General features: G+C 43.7%; 1 protein-coding gene across 2 annotated transcripts in view; it reads right to left on the reverse strand.

Annotated features, from left to right (window-relative positions):
• Window positions 1-22,821, reverse strand: part of GAS6 (growth arrest specific 6) — a 290,215-nt gene that overhangs the window by 69,760 nt on the left and 197,634 nt on the right. For both annotated transcript variants that reach the window (XM_085622736.1, XM_085622737.1), the window contains exon 8: window positions 10,260-10,381. In XM_085622736.1, the coding sequence (XP_085478862.1) occupies window positions 10,260-10,381 (122 nt within the window). The remainder of the gene's footprint in view (window positions 1-10,259; window positions 10,382-22,821) is intronic.

Raw genomic sequence — 22,821 nt, forward strand, 5'->3', positions numbered from 1 at the left:
TCCTGGCGGCAACTTTTGAAAGCGTCTGAATTAGATTAGTCGGGAGGTCGCTGTGCCGGCGTTTATTGTAAAATACGCTCGGATGTGGTCCCCGTGGTCGGGACAAAACACCTGATCTGTGAGACAATCCTGTGACAGCTTCCATGTGGGCACGGGGGGGGGGTATGGCGGCCTCCAACTGAGGGTCAGTTTGTGTGCATCGTGATCCGCCAAAACCCTGCCTAGGTAATCAATGTGCTGGACTCTCGGGAGTATTGCTGTGGAACAGAGAAATCTGTCAAGACTCACTCGCAGGTTATGTGGAATGGAATGGAAGGAATATAGGCGACTTATGTATTGTTACATGGAATATTGCAGGTCTCCATTCAAAGATTGATAACCCGGATTGGAAAACATCACTTGAACAATTTGGAATTGTTTGTTGTCAAGAGACTTGGTCACTGGAACCTCTGTATATTGATGGTTTTGTAGGTTATTATGTGCCCAGCTGGCGAGAGCGTGTCGAGCTAAAGGGGGACTGGCTACATTTATATCAGTCCAAATGACAGACATAACTGATAGAGTTGTGTGTATATCTAAATACTACCAACTGCTTTTAATTATTATGTCAAAACCGCCAGATTTGCTCTTAATTATTATTATAATGTGTTTGATCCAACTGTGACAAGTATTGTAGATGATCTTGATGATGCCATTACCCAAGCCCAGAATAATTATGCTTGGATCTGCAAATAATCTGGGTAGGGGATTTTAATATAAGAACTTTCAACACTTAGGTACAGGAATCTTGTGGCACCTATGATGGGAGATATCAATCTGTAAAGCATTTCAAGCACACGCAGTATGGCGACGCACTGAATAGAATAGTCTATGCCAAGAATCTGAAATTTGAACAAGAAATGGTAGTGGTAAGCACCCCCCCGATTCTAACATATGTGGGTCCCACATCGGTCTCGACTATTGACCATATTTTAATCAGCGAAGGACTCTCAACTCTGCAAAGGCTGTATAGTTAAGGCAAGTTGTGTGAGTGATCATAATCCCATTGTTTGAACTCTAATATTGTTTGTGAATATAAAAAGGGATAAGAAAATAAAGCCTGGTGTAGATTACAACAGAAATAAAGATATTAACATTAAATGGGAAAAAGTTGACACAAGGTCTTTTTAATAGAACTTATGAAAAACAATAAATCCAACATTGAGATAGTGCTCTCAGACTCTGCTTTCCCCGACAATGTTAAGAGGAAATAGTAAAAGCTAGGAAAGAATATAAGAGGGTTATCGGGGTACGGAAACAGTTTTTGAAGGATAAGGCATGGAAAAATTTAAAAATTGTCTAAAAGATTCACGTGCATTTTGAGAGGTGGTAAATTCATCCCACAGGATTGGTGATAAAGTGATTAAAATAGAAACTGTTGTTCCAGCCGAAGCCTGGTTTAATTATTTTTTGGCTATTTTCTCACCAAAACCGGGATCATTAAAGGACTCTTCTGCACCAGGAACTGTTTATGACAGAAGTTCTGCTAAGGCTCTAAGTAACTCAATAGAGGTTGGGGACGTTAAACTGGCAATAGAAAATAGTCGCCCAGCGAAAGCCCCGGGACCGGACCAGATCCCTGTTGATCTATACAAGCATTTACCAGATTTCTGGGCCCCGGTGATAATAAATGTCCTTAAGGCAGCAATAGTAGGTCCACTAGTTAAGACCTGGCAGGAAGCCATTATAGTCCCAATTTTTAACAAGCATTGGCATAGCCAATAGGTCTCGCCTTTGGGAATTTATAATTGTTTAGCCAGAGCTATTGGCTTTGCCATTGTGTTCAAGCTATGTTATGGAGCATTGTGGCCGCTGTGCAGTATGTTGAAAAGTTAGAATAAAAAAGTCTTATAAGCATTTTTGTTACCTTATATATAACCAAGAAGACATTATGTACAACCTTATTAAAAAAAGAACATAAATAAAGATTTCTTGTTTTGTGATTATTGTCCTACTACTGTGACAGCAAAATGAAGATGTATTTTTATGGTGTATTTACAGTGGCAGATGAGGTGTTATAATGTAGCACACGTTTTCAAATAGGGAAGCGTGTTTTAATGGAAAAATATAATAATTAAAATCCAAAGAAAAATGGGATAGTGTGTGTGTATAATATGGGCAACAATGTTTCTTAGAAGGGCTGGTACGTAGTAAGTACCTTTTTAGAACTGTTTAGTAACACTAAAACAATTGCTTAGGGAAAACAGAGAAGCTTTGCACAAAACCCATCAGTACTTCAACAGCTGTCATAAACAGACAACAATGAGTTGTAATTTTTTTTAGATAATTTGTGCGCCAATTACTGCAATGACAATACGGTTATTTATAACATAGCGCACTATAATGCAATATTTATAAAAAATCTGACTGGTATTAAACTTATTCTAATATATTTTTGTAACAAAAATCAAACTGCTTTTTGGTATATTTAATTTTACACTAAAGAATCTACATGTATTCCTCATACTTGCAAATATGCGGTCTCTCATTTAAAAGAGCATCACCCCAAGGATTTAAGTGGTGCACACAATGCTAAGCAATGATTTTTAGCTTACGTATTTTAAGCCATGCCCTTAATTACATTGGCCACACCCCTTTGAGAGACTCCCCAGTTTTGTCATCCCACTTAAAGCCCTGTCTGAAGGCATGAAAATGTCACACAAGTGAACTTATAATTTATCAGCTGTGAATTGGGTTTAGCCTAAGCTCTCCCTCCTAAAATAATGTAAACCCTCAACAGAAGTCACAATGAAAATACATTTAAAGGTACGGTGCTTTCCACAGTTGACTAAGCACAACTCCGTGGGCACATAAAAAAAAATCACGGTAGCTCAAGAGACATAGCTAGTTGTATGACCACCAACCAGACAAATCCACCCCACTCAGCGATCTCACAAAGGGTCCAAGCCCTGCGACGAAGGCATCAACAGGACCTACACATACTCAACCTAACCTTCCTGCCTGTTATCATTCATCTACCAAAAAACCCGCTACTTCGTCAACCGGAACCTCAAAATGCAGAGCTTCCGCCATATGAGTAGCACTTATGTCTCCAGTCAGTGTTTGGCTGAATATGACTGACACGCTCATATTACCAATGTGGACTCGAGGCTCTGGAGGCGGGGATTTGGGAAAGAAGGGACTAGAAAAAAGATCGGTGTTGTTGCTGGAGACGCGGAGAATGGTGTCCAAGCTACAGGGTGTAAAGTATTCAGGGACAGAGCGCGAGTTTCCTTTCTAGGAATGACACTAATCTTATGGTAAATAGGTATGACTAAATACGGTAGTAAGTGCTATATACATCCAATTTCAATAAAATACAGTGTTAAACTGATGTTAACTAATGTGATGCCAGTGGGTCGCTTCGTGTTTTATGTAACGCATCGCATTACCTGCAATGTAGGCGTGAGCAAGTGGTGGCATCACAGAGCACTGATGGTCATTACCCTAACTCTCATTAAAAAACAAGCAAAAGAGAAAGCACGTCGCGTTGTGTGTAACCTGACCCACCAGGAATGCAGCTGCGTGCCACTGCTTGCTCCCGAGAGCAAAACGCTGTGGGAGTGACACATTGGAAAGGAGGTGGGACATGCACCCGCCTTTGGCCCTTTGCTTGCTTTCATTATTGAAAGACACACTTCAAAGGACAATCTAATGTGTGGGAGGAGTCAGACCAACACGGAGAAGTTTTGAGTGCTCACAAGAAGCCTCCCATAGAGCAGCGCATGCGCGCTGCGCTAGGCTCGACCTAAAAAGCACTATAAAGCGGCCAGCAATATTCACTTTTATAGCGCTTTTTAAAAAATCACCCACTTATCCACCATCGGTTGCCAACCCCCACCCAATTGCCAAAGCCAATAGCTTGACCACAGAAAAGACCTACTGGTTTTGCCAATGCTTGTTTAAATAGTCGCAGACCCCTGAGTAGGTGTTGTGGACCCCCAGGAGTATACAGACCTCAAGGTTAAGAACTTCTTAAGTATAGCAAATAAATTGCTTTCACATTCCAGTTTAACAAACTGTTAAATTTTTTATTTTTTATTAAACTTGGCAGAAAAAATCACTTAAATCATTCTAATTGTAACAAACAATGTTGGGTATTAACACGACAGCCGAGTACCGAAACACTGATTTTGATTTTTTAATTTTGATTTCTAAACTTCTGACACCATATTATCGTACAAGTTTGGGAAATAAGCAGTACTAAATTAGATTATGTTTTACGTCAGGCCTAAATACAATTGGCTTGTTAAATCCAGTGCTTTAAAATAGGCAGGGGCTACCCGGTACGGAATTACTGCACTTGTTAAATTTGAAAGAGCGAGTACCTACTCTTGAAAATTTCCATTTCAACCACTGGTTATATCGCGATACCTGCACTCGCATCTATTTACGCTGGGACTGCAGTTATAGTGCCTAGTAATCAATGGCTACAGCGTGCAGCCTCCATTAAAACCTGCCAGAATGTGACAGTAGAAAAGCGCGCGGTATTCACCGGACCTGCAGAATCTGGTGCGGTAAGCCCCAATGTCCGCCTGTCAGTCCCCAAAATGTCAGAAAAGGTTCCATTTATCACACCTAATAATGTCAGAGCTGTTACAAGGTCACACAATTTATTGGGTGCAATGAATCCCAACTAACGCAACAGGCCCTCGCAATCAGCCTCTTAGCCAGACTCTGACCCAAAGATTAACAAACCCCATACATATAATGAAGATCGGTGCTACAACAGGTTAGAGAATAGAAAACACGTATAAAGGGAAATTTTAGAATGAATTACTTATTTGTTTATTTTTAAAAGAGGGATCGATAACAGGTGCCTTCCTAGAGTGTGCAAGGGGCCCCGGTGGCCCCCAAGTGCTGCAAACAGAATCTTACACCTCGCAGAGAGGTGAAGTTACCAAACAAGCAGACAGTAGCAGTGCAATCTATCCCACACATAGGTGGGTCGAGCTGTTCCTGGAGCGCCGCCTTTGACATGTTATACCAGATGAAGGTCCCCACAGACTCGCCAGGCTTAGAACAGCAAACGAAACTCTCAGCCAAACAAACGCCCGGGTCATTAAAGTAAGCAGCAGACACAGAATTTTCTTCAGAGCAGTTTTTCAATTTATTTCACGGGTGCATTTCTACCCCTCTTGCCCTAGCGCTGTTTCTTTAGGCAGAGTTGTTTCTGTAATATGACCGGGTCATCTTTAATGAAACGAGAGTGAGCCACGGGCAATATGTTTTGAATTATCACGCCCGTGACTAGGCACGATAATTCAAAACATATGGCGCCCGTGTGTGTAATCGGAAGAAATAGACCACGCTCGTGCGTGTGTGGCCTATTGCTTGCGTGTAATCGCGTGTGGTGAGCTTTGGAAAGCCCCTTACAAGAAGTCTCGCAGTGCAGCGTATGCGCACTGCTAGGCGAGACCTAAAAAGGGGGATAAATCTCAGCCACATTGTTACCGCCCAATCACTTTACTAGATAGTTCAGTCAAGATCTTGGGTAGGGTGATCTTGGCCAAATTGGAACTTAGGGCACTTGAGCATCAAGAAATTTCAATATACAAGTTCAGATTTCGGTCCGGGCTGAGTACGGTGGAACAAACATTACATTTGGCAGTAACTGTCCAAAAGTACACAAAAGCACAAAGGGGCAGTATTCATTTAGCTTTTATGGAACTAACCTGTGCTCTTGACACAGTAAATCATTGTAAATTATGGTCCATAATGTCAAACATGGAGATTGATGGTGCAATTATCACCCTGCTAAGTAGAATCCATGAATGCACCTCAGCCTCAGTAGGCTATAGTAGCGGAGATCTTACAGAAGAATTCCCCTCCCATATAGGGGTCAGGCTGGGGTGTGTCCTGGCCCCTTTTCTCTTTTTATTATATATAAATGGACTCGGAGAACAACTTTGTGAGGTGGGGAAGGATATTCCAAGATTAAATATGTGTCAAATCCCTGTATTACTATATGCTGATGACGCAGTCCTGATAGACAGGACAGCAAATGGCCTACAAATTTTGCTTGATTCTTTTAATGTTTTATGAATGATCTGGGCTTAAAAGTTAATCGCTCGAAATAGTTCATAATGAAATGCGGACCCAAAAACTCTTAAACGAGGACATTTTTATTGGGGTGAAGAAAGTAAAAAAGTTTTACACTTTACATATCTGGGGGTACCATTCAATGTTAATTTTAATTGGAAACATGTTTTAAATATTAGAATGATGCAATTTCAGAAATCCAATTATGTTATTTTTAGATTTGCTAAAAGACTGGGCCACAAACCAAATAAGGAGATTTTATGTATTAATAAGAGCAAGAGCCTCTCAGTAGTAACCTTTGGGGTTGGGGACATATGAATTGCAAATCGTTACAAATAACGGAAAATACGTTTTGAAGGCGACTTTTAGCAGTGCCTCAGCGTTCCCCTGTTGCTTTTTGTCATGATGAAGTAGGATTAAGTTACTTGAAAGACAATATTGCACTACAACCTCTGTTGCTCTGGTTAAAGATTTGGAAAAATACAGAGACTACCCTGTGCAGAACAATATTGACTGATTGCATGGTGCTGGATAAGAGTCTGGATATGCCGTGGATAAGATACGTCAAAATGAAGCTTACTAAAATAGGTGTCCCAGAATACTACACAAACCCTGACACCCTTAAAGGGTCTAATCTGCGTCTATTAAATCCCTCTTTTACCAAAGTCTCCAGCAGATAGATCCTACTTATAATATGTTTAATCAACTAGAACCTTACCCCCAGCAACAAAGAGAGCCTGCATTTTACTTACAAATTGATCTAAATGAAAGTCAACATTTTTTGCTGACTAGGTTGCAGTTAAAAACAATTTATTACCTAGTCGCTTTCCCTACTCGAGGCACATGGTTTGCATTACTCCCATTATGCCCCTGTGATGGCCGATCATATCAGAGCACTGTGCACTTTATCTTATTTTGTAGTATGTATACATCCCAGAGGAAGCGTTTTAATCGCCCACTTTTACTTGCTGCTGGGATCAGAAAATATGAATTGGCAAAGGTATACCTACTCTCACTGGAAACAACTGAAATTATATATTGTCTTTTAAACTATCTTTTCACTACTTTTAAGACTCGCAGTAAGTATTAATTACTGTTTATAAATGTGCAAATTCATTGTATGAGGACTTATTGTTTTTTTTAAAGTTTTAAATTGCAATTATGAATGTGCAATCTTTTATGGCTCTTCCAAGAGTCGAATAAAGTATTTTCTGATCTGAAAAATCACAATATAAAAAATCATCTAGGACGTTCGTACTGTTAAAATCCAGGATAATGCTCCCAGTATTACTGGTATATCAGAAGATCCCCTCTTCCAAATCTTCACTAAACCTTTTTCAAGCAGGTCCAATGATCTCAAGACAAGTTTACTTATAGGCATGAATTACTGCATGTTGTTCCAAACATTTGGACCACCTCACTTCGTGTATACTTCTTCAATTTCCTCACCCAACATGGCAGACATTACTGTAGCACTCCTTCCAAATGACATATTCCACCTTCCATATAAGACAACTGATCAAATATTACACAGCCATTTAGGGCTGGGGTCTTGCTAAGCCAGGCCCACTGCAATAACTGAATGTCAAATATAGCTATACTAAGCAGTGTCAACCTCTCTTGTAAGTCCAGCCTATCTAGGCATTGCAAAGCAGTAAATTGCAAAGTCTGAAACTTTGGGGATGACTCCAGTAGGGTTCAAAAAGAACCATTTGAAAAGAAATGTAAAAGTACAAGTGATGTAGATGTACACAAAGCAAGAGGAAATATGTGGTAAGAATTAACATGAGATGGCTTTAAAAAACTTGATTTCCATGATGGGTTCGGAAAGAAAGAAACTAGAGATGGCAATAAATACATTGGACCAATTCAATAAAAAATGTGGATCCTTGGTTCATTGTCCCTGCTTAGAAATATTGATATTAGTAAATATGGCAGAAAACTGTATGGGCCTGATTAAGAGTTTGGTGGTCCTCTCGCGGAGGGCCATGCAGCGCTCCGCAGGAGGACCGGCAAACCGGTCGTGAGACCGCCCGCCGGATTCCCAGTGGAATCTAGGTAGGATGGACGCTGCTGCGGCGGTCCCATGCCGGTGACTTTCTAGGGCTCAAAGGAGAGCACCGTTGCGGGAGCGCCACAGCACATTCCTGCACGGGAAGAAATGCACCATGTTGTGCATTTGCTCCTGTGTAGGAACTTGTGGGTGCAATACCAGAGGGGAACACATGTAACCCCCCCCCCCCCCACTGCATGCATGCCCAGGTACAGAGGCAGTATGGGGCCCTTTCCTTTCCACCACCATTTCCATAGCAGGCTCACCGCCATGGAAAGGCTGGCGAAAAGGCAACCTGCATATGGTTGGCGGTGCCGCAGCAGCACAACCAGCATATTTGTCTGCCTGACCGCTGCGCCACTGCTACAGGATCACAGATCTCTGGCCGTTGCAGCGGCTTGTAATGCAGCTCACCATGCCACAATTTGGTGGTGGCAGGACCGCCACAACGGGTTTGGTGGTCTTGTAATCAGGTCCTATGCCTTAACTTTTGGCAAATATCAGTACAAGTCATGAAGTGATGGCACAATACAGAATTAAATTGTTGGTTTCCTTCAACAGCAACTGGACAGTCTAATTAACTGACCATTAATGATTGTATTTATAATTTAAGCTTTTTGATAAACATTCACAGTGCACAGGATTTTTGAGTATACCACGTATTAGTGCAGGCGGCTGTAATGACTGTGCTTGTTCACAACTTATTCTCTCTCATCCATATGAACAATATGTTAGAATTTCAAGGAATAGTTTCTTGTACATGCCCAATAAGACTCACCCTCAATGCCAATAAAACTCCAAAGGACCATATTTGTGCATTAAATAAATATGCACAGTACCAACTGCACCTAAGAAACAAATGTGAATGATAAATGTATATCTACATCCGTGTAACTGTAACCACTAAAGCTGTGCTTTTTTTCTTATAATAACTGTTCTCAAAGGAAGTGGCTGTCTATGATGTTTTGAGCATCTCTTTCACTTCTTGGCACCCCAGGTCAGAATGTGTAGATTAGCTTGCTCAGCTGAAAACTCTACTTTCTTGTTACATTGGAAGTTTGTCTTCCTTCTCATGATCTCAGCCCCCCGCACCTGTGTATTCCCTTTCTTTATTATGTCATGTGATTCTCATTGAAAGCCTGTATGTGAAACCCTAAATAGTCGTGCCCTGCCATTACTCAGCTCACTTATTTGTTAAGGTTGCTGAGGACCCCCTGGTCAGCGAAATCTGTGATTTACAGATAATATTTTTTTATTCTTTTGGAAATAAACCAATTCAGACTTTAGCTAGTGAGTGCACAGATGTTCTTTAACACAAATAAATCACATTAGCCAATTTGAAGGCTTCTAACAAATAACACAAACTACTCATGTCACACATTGACAGTGGTAATGACATTTTAACCAAAACACTTTGTATCCAGCTGGAAGCTACCATACTTATTAGCACGGCCAGACTGGGAGCAGCAACCAGCCCTGGCAATCTGCTTGACGGACCCCAGTGGCAGGGGAGGGGAGTGAGGTAGCTGGGGTGCTAATGAGAAGCACCGCTAATGCTTTTGATACAGAGTGCCGATATTGCAGCACTGCTGCAAAACCGGCCACCACGGGTCATAAACCAGCACCCCACCCTTCCAGCCCACCAGGAAAACGCCCGGTGCCCTCTTGGGCCAGTCCGGTCCTGCTTATTAGAGACCAATTAGCAACATGAACTACTGCACCAGTCTGATGAATGCTTATAGGCTGTCACTAGAGGCGAGAGTCAACTTTATATCTTTCTGAATTGTACTTGAAGCATTATACCTGTCACAGCCTACAAAACAAATTCACTGTCTCAAGAGGCTCAATGACATTTACCTTAAGCAAAACCGAGAACAAAGACACAAGCTATTTTCAAAATTGCAAAAGTGACTGCTAATGACGATGATAAAATGCCATTTACTTAAAAAATGTCTGGCCTTTTGTTGCTAACCCCTCTTTAGGTGTCATAGAGCTAGTGATATCTGTTGCCTCGCCCGCGTATCTGATTTCGCTTGTGTTGTGTGATGAGCACCCCCATAGCTTTTAGTTAGGTTCATACCAAAAAAGTAGTGATAAAATAATAAAATACACACGCAAAAAATACCTCACAGTTGTTCATGTCACGGGCTAGCTTGACACCGACTCTTCCATCACAGTGGCAGCTGTAGCTTCCAAGTGTGTTGACACAGGTCTGTTCACACGGTTTATCCTCACATTCATCCACATCTATCAAGGACCAAAGATAAAGGTAATAAAGGCTGCTACTTCCTTACAAATGGCGTTGGTCTAGAATCTCAAATGCAAACATCATATCATTTACAATTTGCTCCAGTGTTATTTCTGTTTCGGTTTTTCTCCAAACAGGGATTGATGTTAAATCAAATGAGCTTTTCTGCAGCTGTGGGTGTATACGAGTGCTAGAATGGTTTTTAATTTGCTGTAAACTGGACACTCACCTAATCCAGTCTTATAAAGTCACACACAAAACAACAGTACGTTTAATGCCACCAAGGATTAGGATATCAATACAAAGTCAAGCATAAGGTTCCACATTAATATAGAGTTTGGGAGCTGGGCCTAGTTAATTTAATAACAAGGTTTAACATGAGTAAATAGCATTCAAAAATATCAGGAATAATTTAATAGTCAAAATAGTCTAGTAGAGCTTAAATAAATGATGGGATTAAAGGAAGACAGAAACTTGCTTTTAACTACCACTACATGATGAGGTACAACTTTTCAAGAACGTAAAATACTGATTATAACACACCATGGGCACCTTTGGCAAAATGTGGTCAGTCAGTGAAAGGAGCTGTCTTTGTTCTGGAGAACAAAGCAAGCAGTGGTATTGTATTCTCAATTAAGTGAATGGCAAAGAAAAATAGTTAGCCACATGGAAGAAAATGTCCCACCACATAGCCTACATTAGGGCAGAGCAGAACCACCAAGTGGTCCATTCTCTGGTTAGAGCCTCATTAGTGTTGTGCCAGAGATATTCATGCATGGAAGGATTCTCTTCTGATGAAGGATGCCCCACTAATGAAACACTGTTGCCAGTTATGTTGGCAGGCAACTCATGATTCTCTGGGTAAACAAATTGTTAGACTGTGGTCTGGCACATATTTTGACTAGGCACAAACAATGAGGTTTGCAGATCCATTTAGGGAAGTCAGACTGCTGGATTGAATCCCTGACCCGTGGAAAGTAGCCAAACAACCTTTCAACTTTTACAAAACGGGCAATGAGATCTTAAGGCTTCCAAAGGTTTTCCTCTTTAATATCTGGACTAATTCAAACAAGGCAGGAGAAACTCCAGTAACACAACAAATCATCTGCCTTATAGTTTTAACAAGGGGAAGCAGGCACTTACCTATGCTTCCCTGGCTAGCAGTGCTTGAATCAGCTTTTCAAAGAAAAGTGTCAAAAATTCTCCTTAGATAGGTTGTCTTGATAGATTTCCAAATACTGGTCCTCAGAACATAGCTGGCTGCAGGACCATTCTAAATAGTTTCATGGACTAGTCATTTTTACATTTTATTTTACAGTTTTCTAAAGCACAGACCAGTCTGAAGAGATTATACAACTTAACAAGTTAAAATGTACCAAGTAAAACAGTAGACTTAATAAAAAGAAAGGGTCTAAGCATAAAGGAGTACACTCAATTTGTTAAAAGATGTGGGGAAAGGTTTTTAAAAAAACTGGATGATAGACAAAACAGAGCAAATATATACAGTTTTATTCCAAAAACATTTAAAGCATGCTAGAGAAAAATAAAGGGCAAAGAACAACCGTTAACTAAAATAATACCCTAAACAAAGTTTATATTTTCATTTGGGAAAGAGCCCAAAGATTCATCCATAATGAACAACGCCAGCATCCCAAGTTAGAATATTGTTGGCCGGACGTGAGAGACTAAGTAATTGTCCTAGATGTATTCAATCTGGAAGCTTCCTGACCTTGGATGTCTGTGCCAGTGCACCAGATGCGTTTTAGTTTCTCTTATGTGCTGAAGGAGCCTCAAATGGACGACTGTAACTTAAGAATGCACCATTTAACTTCATGATGCCTCTAACAACGAATAGTTTCTTACCTGTCGGTGTAGTTTTGCAGCTTGAAGATCTTTCTGGATTCACTATGCTGTGCATTATTCCGTGATCTGGTGGTTGGGTCCGGATTCGTAGTCTTTCTTTAGTTTTTTCAGTTTTTTTGTAGCCCAGGTGGGCGTCGACGTCCCACCATTTGGTGTACTTCTCGTGACGTCGGCGTGCTTCCTGCGGAAGTCCCACCTTTGGGGCGCCATCTTCGGGTTCTTTCTTCCCTTTCTCTCTCTTTTTTTTTTTTTAACCCTAGGCGTTCTAGTAATTTCCCTTTTATATATCCTTTCAGTATTTTCTTGTTCTTTCATTCTTTGTCCTTCCACCTCTTTCTCCTGCCTCATCTTCCTGGCGGAGGTGGGTGGGTTCGCTAGTGAATCCAGAAAGATCTTCAAGCTGCAAAACTACACCGACAGGTAAGAAACTATTAGTTTTGCAGCGTGAATCTTTCTGGATTCACTATGCTGTGCATAGATTTTGTAGCGGTTTGTTATCTTTGTGGCGGCTGGGTGGAAGATGAGCGTTGGTCGTCGAATATATGTTGAAGCACCTTCTGTCCTACTTGTGCTTCCTTGTTCATCTGTATATCCACGCAGTAGTGCTTAGTGAACGTGTGCACTGATGCCCATGTTGCCGCCAGGCATATGTCTTGAATGGGTGTGTTTGCCAGAAAGGCAATTGTTGCTCCCTTCTTCCTTGTGGAGTGGGCCCGTGGCCCCTCCGATAGCTCTTGCCCTGCCTGTTTGTGGCAGAATTGTATCGTTAGTGCGATCCATCGTGCGATGGTGCCTTTTGTCACTGGTCTACCCAGGAAGCTCATTGCGAAGGACACAAAAAACTGCTTGGTTTTCCTGTGCTCCTTGGTTCTCTCGATGTAGTGCATCACCGCCCTTCTAGCGTCTAGAGTGTGCAGGGCTCTTTCTGCGCTTGTTGCTGGGTTCTGAAAGAAACTTGGTATTTGAATTGTCTGGTTCATATGGACTGCCGACACCACCTTTGGCATGAAGTGTGGGTCAGTTCTCATTACGACTCTGTCCTTGTGTATTTGGATGTACGGATCTTGCAGCGTTAGCGCTTGTAGTTCGCTTACTATGCGTAGTGATGTTATTGCCACCAGAAAGGCTGTTTTCATTGTCAGCATTTGTAGCGAGGCCTTGTGGATGGGTTCAAAGGGTGCCTTCATAAGTTCCGTAAGGACTATGTTGAGGTTCCATGCCAGTGGCGGCATCCTCTTTGGTGGCGCTATTCTTTTTGCCCCTTCCAGGAATCTCTTTACTACTCGTGACGTAAAGAAACTTCCTAACAACAAAATGGGTAGAGGAGGCACTCACTTTTTATAAAGACATCAATTTAGTTGATAGTTCATTTTTTTTTAAAACCAAAGCGTGCTGCTGAGAAGGCAAGTGACAGTCAATACTTGCAAGTCTATACACAACAAATAAAGGGTCAGTGGGACCCTATCTCAGTGCACTGTTGCTGCTGGGTGTTCCAAGATTTTTTTCAAGTTTATAAACCACTCAGTTCATTTAGCTTCTGAACTTTGAATTCTCAGTTGAAATGAAACATAAACAATATTCTGAATTCAATACATCACAATTTTATTCATTGGATATGTAGTTCGTTTCTTGAAGAAACTTCCTCCCATCTCACCTCGTGTGTAAGCTACGATCGCCACTAGGTGGACCCTTAGCGAGGATGAGCATAGTTTAGCCTTTAGTAGGTGTGTGAGGTATCTAAGCACCGTTGATTCCCTTGTCAATTTATTTAGCAGTTTATTTTTGCTGCACCACATTGTGAACCTTTTCCATTTCTCCCCATAGCATTTCCGTATTGTTGGTCACCTTGCCTCCCGCAGCACTCGCATAGTGCTTTGAGGTAGTTTAAGGTGTGCGAACTCTATGTCTTCAGGAGCCAAGCCGCCAGTCAGAGGCTCTCTGGCTCTGGGTGTAGAACCTCTCCGTTCTGCATGGAGAGCAAGTCCTTTCTTTTTGCGAATTTGTGTGGAGGACCCTGTGCCATTTCCACTATTTGTGAGTACCATGTCTGTCTTGCCCACTGTGGTGCCAATAGGATCAGTGTCATGTTGCTGATCTTGCACTTGTTGAGTACCCTATGTTTCAGTGGTATTGGTGGAAAAGCGTAGGCAAATGTCCTTGACCAACTTATCCATAGGGCATTCCCCTGGGATTGTTTTTCTGGTTGTCTGGATGCGAAGTTTCGGCATTTTGCATTTTGGTGTGTTGCAAACAGGTCTATTGTCGGTGTACCCCACCTTTTGAATAGCCTTTGCGTTTCCTGTCCATTGAGTGGAGAAGTGTGGCTCACTGGTTAGAGCAGGCAGACCCTGAAGCAGAGGTCAGACCCGGGACCAGGGTTCAATTTCCGACGCGGCAGGGTCTTGAGCTCAAATGTCCATGGACTCGATAATTCTCGCTTCGGTGCCTGACGTAATCATGGGTTCACACTCTGCAACTCTGGGCATTAAGCTTGCTTAATCTCCACAACGGCCCCCCGCGGCGGGATGCCTGGCTTTCACCTTGGGGATGCCCTGTAGGGGCTATCTCACAGGGAAAAGCCAGGACGGGTTCCCAAGGCAAGCGCGGAGATACCCCTTCGGGGGTCGATTCCGGCGCTATATAAGAAACATAATAATAATAATAATAATAATTGAGCTCCCACTCCTGGGATGCCGAGGTCTGCCTGCTGAGCCAGTCTGCTTCCACATTGTCCTTCCCTGGTAGGTTTATGGCCAGCAGGTCTATTTTGAGTGGGATGGCCCATCTCCAAATCTCCTGTGCCAGAGTGGAAAGGGGGAACGATTGTGTTCCTCCCTGCTTGTTGATGTAGAACATTGTTGTAGTATTGTCCGTCTGTATCAACACTTTTTCTTTGTAAAGCTGCCTCTGGAAGGCCTTCAGGGCTAGCAGTACGGTCTTCAATTCCAAGTAGTTGATGTGTCTGACCGCATCTGCTGGAGTCCACAGACCCCTCACTCTGAGCTTGTTCATGTGTGCTCCCCATCCTATCTGGGATGCGTCTGTGGTGATGGTCACAGTTGGGCTTGGTGGTGTCAAGGGCTTTCCTATAGTTATGTTCTCCCTGTTCCACCATGCTATCTCCTCTTGCACTGCGTGCGTAACAACCACTAGATCCTCCCAACTTCCGCTTGCCTGTGACCATTGCTGTTGCAACCATTCCTGGAATGGTCTCATGTGAAGGCGTACATTGGGGACTAGGTGAATGCATGACGCCATCATCCCCATGATCTTGCTCGCTGTTCTCACTGTCAGAGCTTGCCCCTTCTGGTAGAGGCACGTCTCCTTCAGCAGGGCTATTGTTCTCTTTTCGCTGGGCATCACCGTTCTGTCTATGGTGTTGATCTGTGCCCCCAGGAATATCTTCACCTGCTCTGGTTTCATTGAGGATTTCCCCCAGTGTATTGAGAACCCCAGGTTTGTTAGTGTCTTTGTGACCCGCTGTGCGTGTTCCTCGCATTTTTTGCGTGAACTTGCTTTTATTAGCCAGTCGTCGAGGTAAGGATACACATGAATCCCTTCCCTCCGCAGGTACGCTGCTACTGCTGCAAGGCATTTTGTGAAAACCCTTGGTGCGGACTTCAGGCCGAATGCCAGGGTTGTGAATTGGTAGTGATCTTTGTTGATTGTGAACCTTAACAGTTTTTTGTGCTGCCTGTTCATTGGGATGTGCAGGTAGGCGTCTTTGAGATCCACTGTGGACATGAAGTCTCCGTCTCCCATCTGTGGGAGTAGTTCTTGTAAGGATGTAATTTTGAATTTTTGCGTCCTTACGTACTTGTTTAGGAACCGTAGATCCAGGATGGGTCTTAGTGTCTCGTCCACCTTTGGTACCAGGAAGTAGTTTGAGTACACTCCTTTGTTCCTCTCCTTGAATGGTACTGGTTCTACGGCCTCCTTTTGGAGTAGCTGTAGTGCCTCCTCTGCGAGTTGTGCTAGCTCCTGTCCTGAGTGTTCCCTTCTCTTTGGTTTTCTGTTTGGAGGGCTCCTTTCCATCTCTATGCAGTATCCGTACTGTATGATGTTGAGTATCCATTTGTCTGTAGTTATTCTTTGCCATTCCTGAAGGAAAAGCCTCAGTCTTCCGCCTACTGGTGTTGCATGCTCGTAGGCGTTTGGTTCGTGTACCCCCCTCATTTTGTTCTTTTTGTGCTCCACCCTCGGAGGTATCTTGTGGGTGAGCCGTCTTCTCCGTGCGAAGTCACTTTGAGGTGGGTTGGTTTCCCCCTCTTCTTCTTTGTCCTCGTCCGTTCCCCCTACTGCGAAAGGACTGGCCTCGAGGCTGGTACTGCCAGTTTTGTTTCTGCTGCCCCTGTTGGCCGTGGCTCTCGCTTTGCTGGCCTTGCTGGAAAGTTTGGTGTGATGTTCCCGGCTGGTTACCTCCCCTTCCGTTAGGTCTCCGAGTCGGGGTACCTCTTCGCATACCCCTGAATTGCAGGGCCCCCATGGACTTTGCTGTCTCATTCTCTTTTTTGAGTTGGGTGAGTTTCTCATTCACCGGTGCCCCGAACAGTGTTTCTCCGTTGAAAGGGGTGTATATTATTTTGGACCTCTTGTTTGAATCTTGAAATTCTGAGCCAGGCCTGCCTCCTTTCAGTGATTCCTATCGCCATCAGTCTGCTTGACGTCTCTGCCCCGTCCAATGCTGTCTTAAGGCATGAGTTTGCTATATTCTTCCCCTCTTCCACTAGATGGGAAGCCCTTTGTTGGTATTGTTCGGGGAGATTCTTGATTAGGTCCCCCATCTCGTCCCAATGTTGGTACTGGTGCCTGTTCAGTAGCGCATTTGAGTTCGCCATGCGCCAGTGCTTTGCAGCGTTCCTCTCTATTTTCCTTCCAGTGAGGTCCATCCTTCTGCTCTCCTTGTCAGGAGGTGGCCCCGAGGTCGCCGGGACATTGGCCCTTTTTCTGGCTGTGGATGCAATAATGGAGTCAGCAGTGACCGATCCCTTGATATATGGAGGGTCCTGTGAGGAGTGTTTGTATTTCTTTTCTGTTCTGGGCATGATGGATCGGCATGTTGCTGGGTCCTTTAACGCCTCTTTCCCTTGGTTCATGACACTCTGGAGTATGGGGAGGAACTGGCTCCTAGTTTGGATGGGTAGCTGTGTTTCGAGTAGAAAATCTGCTTTCGGTTTTTCCTCCTCTTGTTTCACGCCAAAAGCTGCAGCCGCGCTTTTGACGACCATGTTGTACGCCCCAATATCATCTGCCGGCAAAGGCCTCGAAGGATAGGTCTCCACGGGCTCTTCTGGATTTTCAGCGTCAAGGTCCTGCCATTCCAGCTCTTGCGTCGTCGACAGTGCCAAGCCGTAGATCGACTGCTCCTCCTCCTCTTCTTCTCCCTCATAGTAGGGATCTTCTTCCCCTTCTTCAGGAGCTTTCGACTGCTCTTCGGCGTCGAACTCTTCCTGCTCCTCGACTTCGACGAGGACCGTCGCCGGTTTCGTTGGGATTGTGAATCTCTTCATCTTCTCGTCGAACTCCTTCTTCCTCTGAAGGATACTCTCCATCTCCCCCTCGAGCCTTCTCTTTTTCTTCTCCATTTCGGAGGCATGTTCGGCGTCGAGCGCTGGTCTTTTCGACGGAGCTTGCGTCGATGCGGCCTTGTCCTTCGTGGTCGAACGCCCCACCTCGTGGGTCTGTTTCGACGAACCTTGTTTTTCGGCGGTCTTCGGCACCTGGGAGTCCTTCTCGAAGGATCCGCTGGGCCTTTCGTCCTTGGATCCACTCGCGGTCGTCGAAATTTTCAGCGCCGGTGTTCCTTTCGAGGACCTAGACTCTGGTTTTCAAGAGTCAGTGTCTGGTTTTCGGGGCCCTTTCGGGGGTTTTGTGCTCGACGTCTCTCCTACCTTGTCAGACGTTTTCTTATCGGTCTCTGCGACCGTGAAGTCATCAGGTCCCTCGGCGATGTGGTCTTCATCGTCGGTGGAGAGGCCCAGGTCGTACAGAGACGGGGCCTTATCCTTGCCTTCCATGTTGTAGTTGGCTCTCCTCTGCCTCTCTCTCACCCGGAGTGTCTTCGGCGTGAAGGCGGAACAGGCGTTGCAGTCCTTGCTCTCGTGGTCGATAGGCAGGCAAAGGTTGCAGACCGGATGTTGGTCCTTCTGCGCGTATTTGTGGTGGCAGTTACGGCAGAATTTAAAAGGTGTTTTGTCCATTCCTGTGCTCAGAGTTCCTGAGTGCGCATTCTCCGTTGGACATCGAAGATTTCGAGGTTCTCTTCCTTCTTCGTCGTCCCAGCTCTATGTTCTTCCTCTCTGTAGTCTTTGCTTTATTTTTCTTCGATGAAACTCGTGCTCTTCTTCTTTCTTCGTTCAAACTCTGGAGCTTCTCGTTGACGATCCAGACCCAACAGCGGAAAAAAGAATCTGAAGATGGCGCCCCAAAGGTGGGACTTCCGCAGGAAGCACGCCGACGTCACGAAAAGTACAAAAAAAAAAAAAGAAAGACTACGAATCTGGACCCAACCACCAGATCGCAGAATAATGCACAGCATAGTGAATCCAGAAAGATTCACACTGCAAAACAGTCAGTACCAGCTCTCTAATTTTAAAGAAAGGTGTGATCTTGTTTAACTACCCAACAATTCCACACGATACTAGACACATGATAGTATGTATGACCAGGGACCTTATACACTGTTACTATAGGGAGATTTAGAGACCGAGGAGCGGGGTGGGGGGGGGGGGGGTTATTAGGTTAAATGTTCAGAGTATCTTCTACTTCTGGAGGTTAGTCGAATGGTTTAGGTTTGTAGGTACCCTATGAAGGGCACTATATATTTCTAAAATGGAAAGTGAGACGAGACTAGGTTTTACTTGCATATGTACGCCCTGAAGGCCGTGCTTGTACACAATGGGTACAATGTATTTTCTTTTTCTTGTGGCTTGTTCCTCCTTTCTATTGGCTTATTTTTTTATTTTTTTATTTATTATTATAACGATCATTAGTGGATGCCTATCTGTAATGCTGATGTGGCTGATACCCTGCCGACAAAACAATAAAATAATAAAGTGTGTTAAAAAAAAAAAAAATACCCAACAATCAATCTGGCATCAGCAAGCGAATACCTGGACAGTTTTTATAGATACCAGCAAGCCTCTTCAAGTTGATAGGACCCCTTTGTCAAGGGATGAATTGTCGCAAACACAAAACATCAGACATAACAGGCTTTCTGCGTTCCTAGATGCAAGCATCTTATATAAAGTCTTATGCAAAGAATGGATTGGTTTACTTTTTACCTTTCAAGATGGCAAGCAGCAAGTTGACTTTCCATTAGGAATGGGAACTGAGAAGGATGGAAAGAGCAAAATCTACGAGGGGGAGTTCTAAGCTGGTTTCTTCAATCTCTCACCTACCTTGGCCCAGGAATACACAGAATGAAAAATGGGGATAAGTGGAGAGATCCAACAACAGTGGTCCAGCAGGGGCCGGCTGAAACTTAATTCCATAAGGAAAATGCTACTTACCAGTATGCATCTGTTCTTGGCATGTAGAGCTGCAGATTCACACACTGTGCATAGATCGCCATCTGGTGTTGGGCCCGGATGGTTGCACTTTGTTGTTGTATTGGAATAAGTCTTCGGAAGTCACGAGATAGGCGACTCCTCCTTTGGACAATAGTGCGCATGGGCATCGACTCCATCTTCAGATTGTTTTATCGCCAAGAAGGGAAATTATGGAGTTTTGTGAAGCTGCAGCTCTACATGCCAATAACAGATGCATACTGGTAAGTAGCATTTTCTGTTTGAGGCATATGAGCTGCAGATCACACACTGTGCATCGATTGCATAGCAGTACTCCTCCTTAGCAGCGACCATCAGTATCTGTTGCAGTAGTTTGGAATAGTGTTTTGAGTACAGCCTGGCCCACACTAGCTTGTTGTTTTGCCTGCACATCTACACAATAGTGTTTTGTGAATGTGTGCGGTGTAGACCATGTAACTGCTTTGCAGATATCATCTAAGGGAATGTTCCCTAAAAATGCCATTGACGCCCCTATCTTGCGGGTAGAGTGGGCTTTAGGGGGAATAGATAGTGTACGTTTTGCTTTGTGATAGCAAATTTGTATACATTTGACAATCCACCTTGCAATCCCAGAGTTTGATATGGGATTGCCTTTATGTGATGATGAGAAGGATACAAAAAGTTGTTTTGTTGTGCGAAAAGGTTTTGTTCTGTCAATATAGTAAAGGAGTGCTCTTTTTACGTCTAGTGTATGAAGAGCTCTTTCTGCTACTGTTTGTGGTTGCGAGAAGAACACTGGCAACTCAACAGATTGGTTGAGATGGAAGGGAGAAATGACCTTAGGAAGGAATTTGGGATTTGTCCTGATAACCACTGTTTTGATGGAGTTGTAAAAATGGTTCTTGAATGGTTAGTGCCTGTAGCTCACTGACTCTTCTGAGAGATGTAATGGCACAAGGAAAGCGACTTTCCATGTAAGAAATTGTAGCGCGCATTTATGTAGAGGTTTGAATGGATGACCCACTAATCTAGTGAGGACGATGTTTAGATTTCACACTGGCGAGGGTGGTACTCTGGGAGGAATTATTTTTTTGAGGCCTTCCATAAATACTTTAATGGCAGGCACCTTGAACAATGACAAATGTTGTCTACTTTGTAGGTAAGCTGCTATGGCAGCGAGATGTAATCTAATTGATGTGTATGCTAGATTACATCTTTGAAGATGCAGCAGGAAACATATGATGTGTTGAATGGACGCATCTAGAGGATTGATGGTGTTGTTGTTACAGTATATAACAAATCTTTTCCACTTGGCTGCGTAGCAGGCTCTAGTGGTGGGGCGCCTAGCCTCTTTGATAACGTTCATACAATCAGGTGGAAGATTCAGGTAACCAAATTCTAGGACTTCAGGAGCCAGATAGCTAGGTTGAGCTGTGCTGGATCTGGATGTCTGATCTCTCCATGGTTCTGTGGGGAGAGGTGTCGTTTTTGGTGTGGGGCTACTGATACTTCCAGCAATGTTGTGTACCGTGGTTGTCTGGCCCATGTTGGAGCAACTAGGATCAGTGTCAGTGTTAGTGACTGTTGTTGCAGCTTGCGCACCAAAATGGAATGAGTGAGAGAGGCGGAAAAGCGTACGCAAATCTGCCTGACCAATTCATCCATATCTCATTGCCTTCGGAAAATGGGTGTGGATATCTGGCGGCGAAGCTTGGGCATTTTGTGTTGTAATGTGTGGCGAAGAGATCTATCTCTGGCTGCCCCCACATTTGGAAAAACGGTTGAAGAACTTGTGGATGAAGTTCCTACTTGTGAATCTGTTGTGTCTGACGACTTAACAGATCTGCCATGTGATTCTGAATTCCTGGAAGATGTTGGGCTAAAAGGAATATGTTTTGAGGAATAGCCCACCTCCATATGCTCTGCGCTAGTTGAGAGAGCTGCAGAGAGTGCGTCCCCTCCTGTTTTTGTAAATAGTACATTGCTGTCATATTGTCGGTGCGGACTAAGACAGCTTTGCCGGATATCTGTTTCTAGAATTATTTTAATGCCAGAAAGATTGCTAGTAACTCCAAATTATTATTGTGGAGTAGCTTTTGCTGAGGCGTCCACTTGCCTTGTATGGTGTAATATAGTAGATGAGCTCCCTAGCCGGTGCGTCTGCTGTTAGCACAATCTGTGGAACCGGCTCTAGGAACAGTCGCCCTTTGGAAAGGTTTGGGGTGTTCCACCACTGCAGACAGCAATGTGTGCGGCCATCCACCAACACCAGATCTGTTAGCTGACCTTGAGCTTGGTTCCACTGACGTGCTAAGCATTCCTGTAAGGGGCGCATCTGGAGTCTTGCATGAGGTACTATGAATATACAAGAGGCCATCATCCCTATTAGTTGCATGAACACTCCAGCTGGAAGTGAGTGTTGCAGCTGGAATTTTGTTATAAGGGTTTGCATGCTTGCTATCCTGGTTGGACTGGGATATGCAAGGCCTTTTGAGGTGTTTATTGTGGCACCTAGATATTGTTGGATGTGGGACGGTTGGAGGCGAGATTTTGTGAGGTATATGGTAAACCCTAAGTCGTGAAGTAGTTGGATTGTGGTGTGTGTGTGATTTACACACTGGGTATGCGACTTGGCTTTTATGAGCCAGTCGTCCAAATATGGAAAGACGTGAATTTGTTGCCTTATTAAGTGGGCTGCTACCAATGCCAGACCCTTTGTGAAGACTCTGGGTGCTGTGGTGACTCCGAATGGGAGAACCTTGAACTGGTAATGTTGACCGTCCACTACAAATTGAATATATTTCCTGTGAGCAGTGTGAATGGGAATGTGGAAGTAGGCGTCCTTGAGATCTAAGGTGCTAAGGAAATCGCCTTGTTTGAGTAGAGGAAGGACCTGTTGAAGAGTGATCATATGGAAATGGTCTGATTGTATGTAGAGGTCTAATGGTCTGAGGTCCAAGATGGGTCTCAGGGTTCCTTCCTTCTTTGGAATGAGAAAGTACAGGGAGTAAACCCCTGTGTTTTGGTGATGCATGGGAGCTGGTTCTATTGCATGTTTTTGTAGGAGG

Source organism: Triturus cristatus, chromosome 8 (genome assembly GCF_964204655.1).
Source record: "Triturus cristatus chromosome 8, aTriCri1.1, whole genome shotgun sequence".
Classification (NCBI taxonomy): Eukaryota; Metazoa; Chordata; class Amphibia; order Caudata; family Salamandridae; genus Triturus; species Triturus cristatus.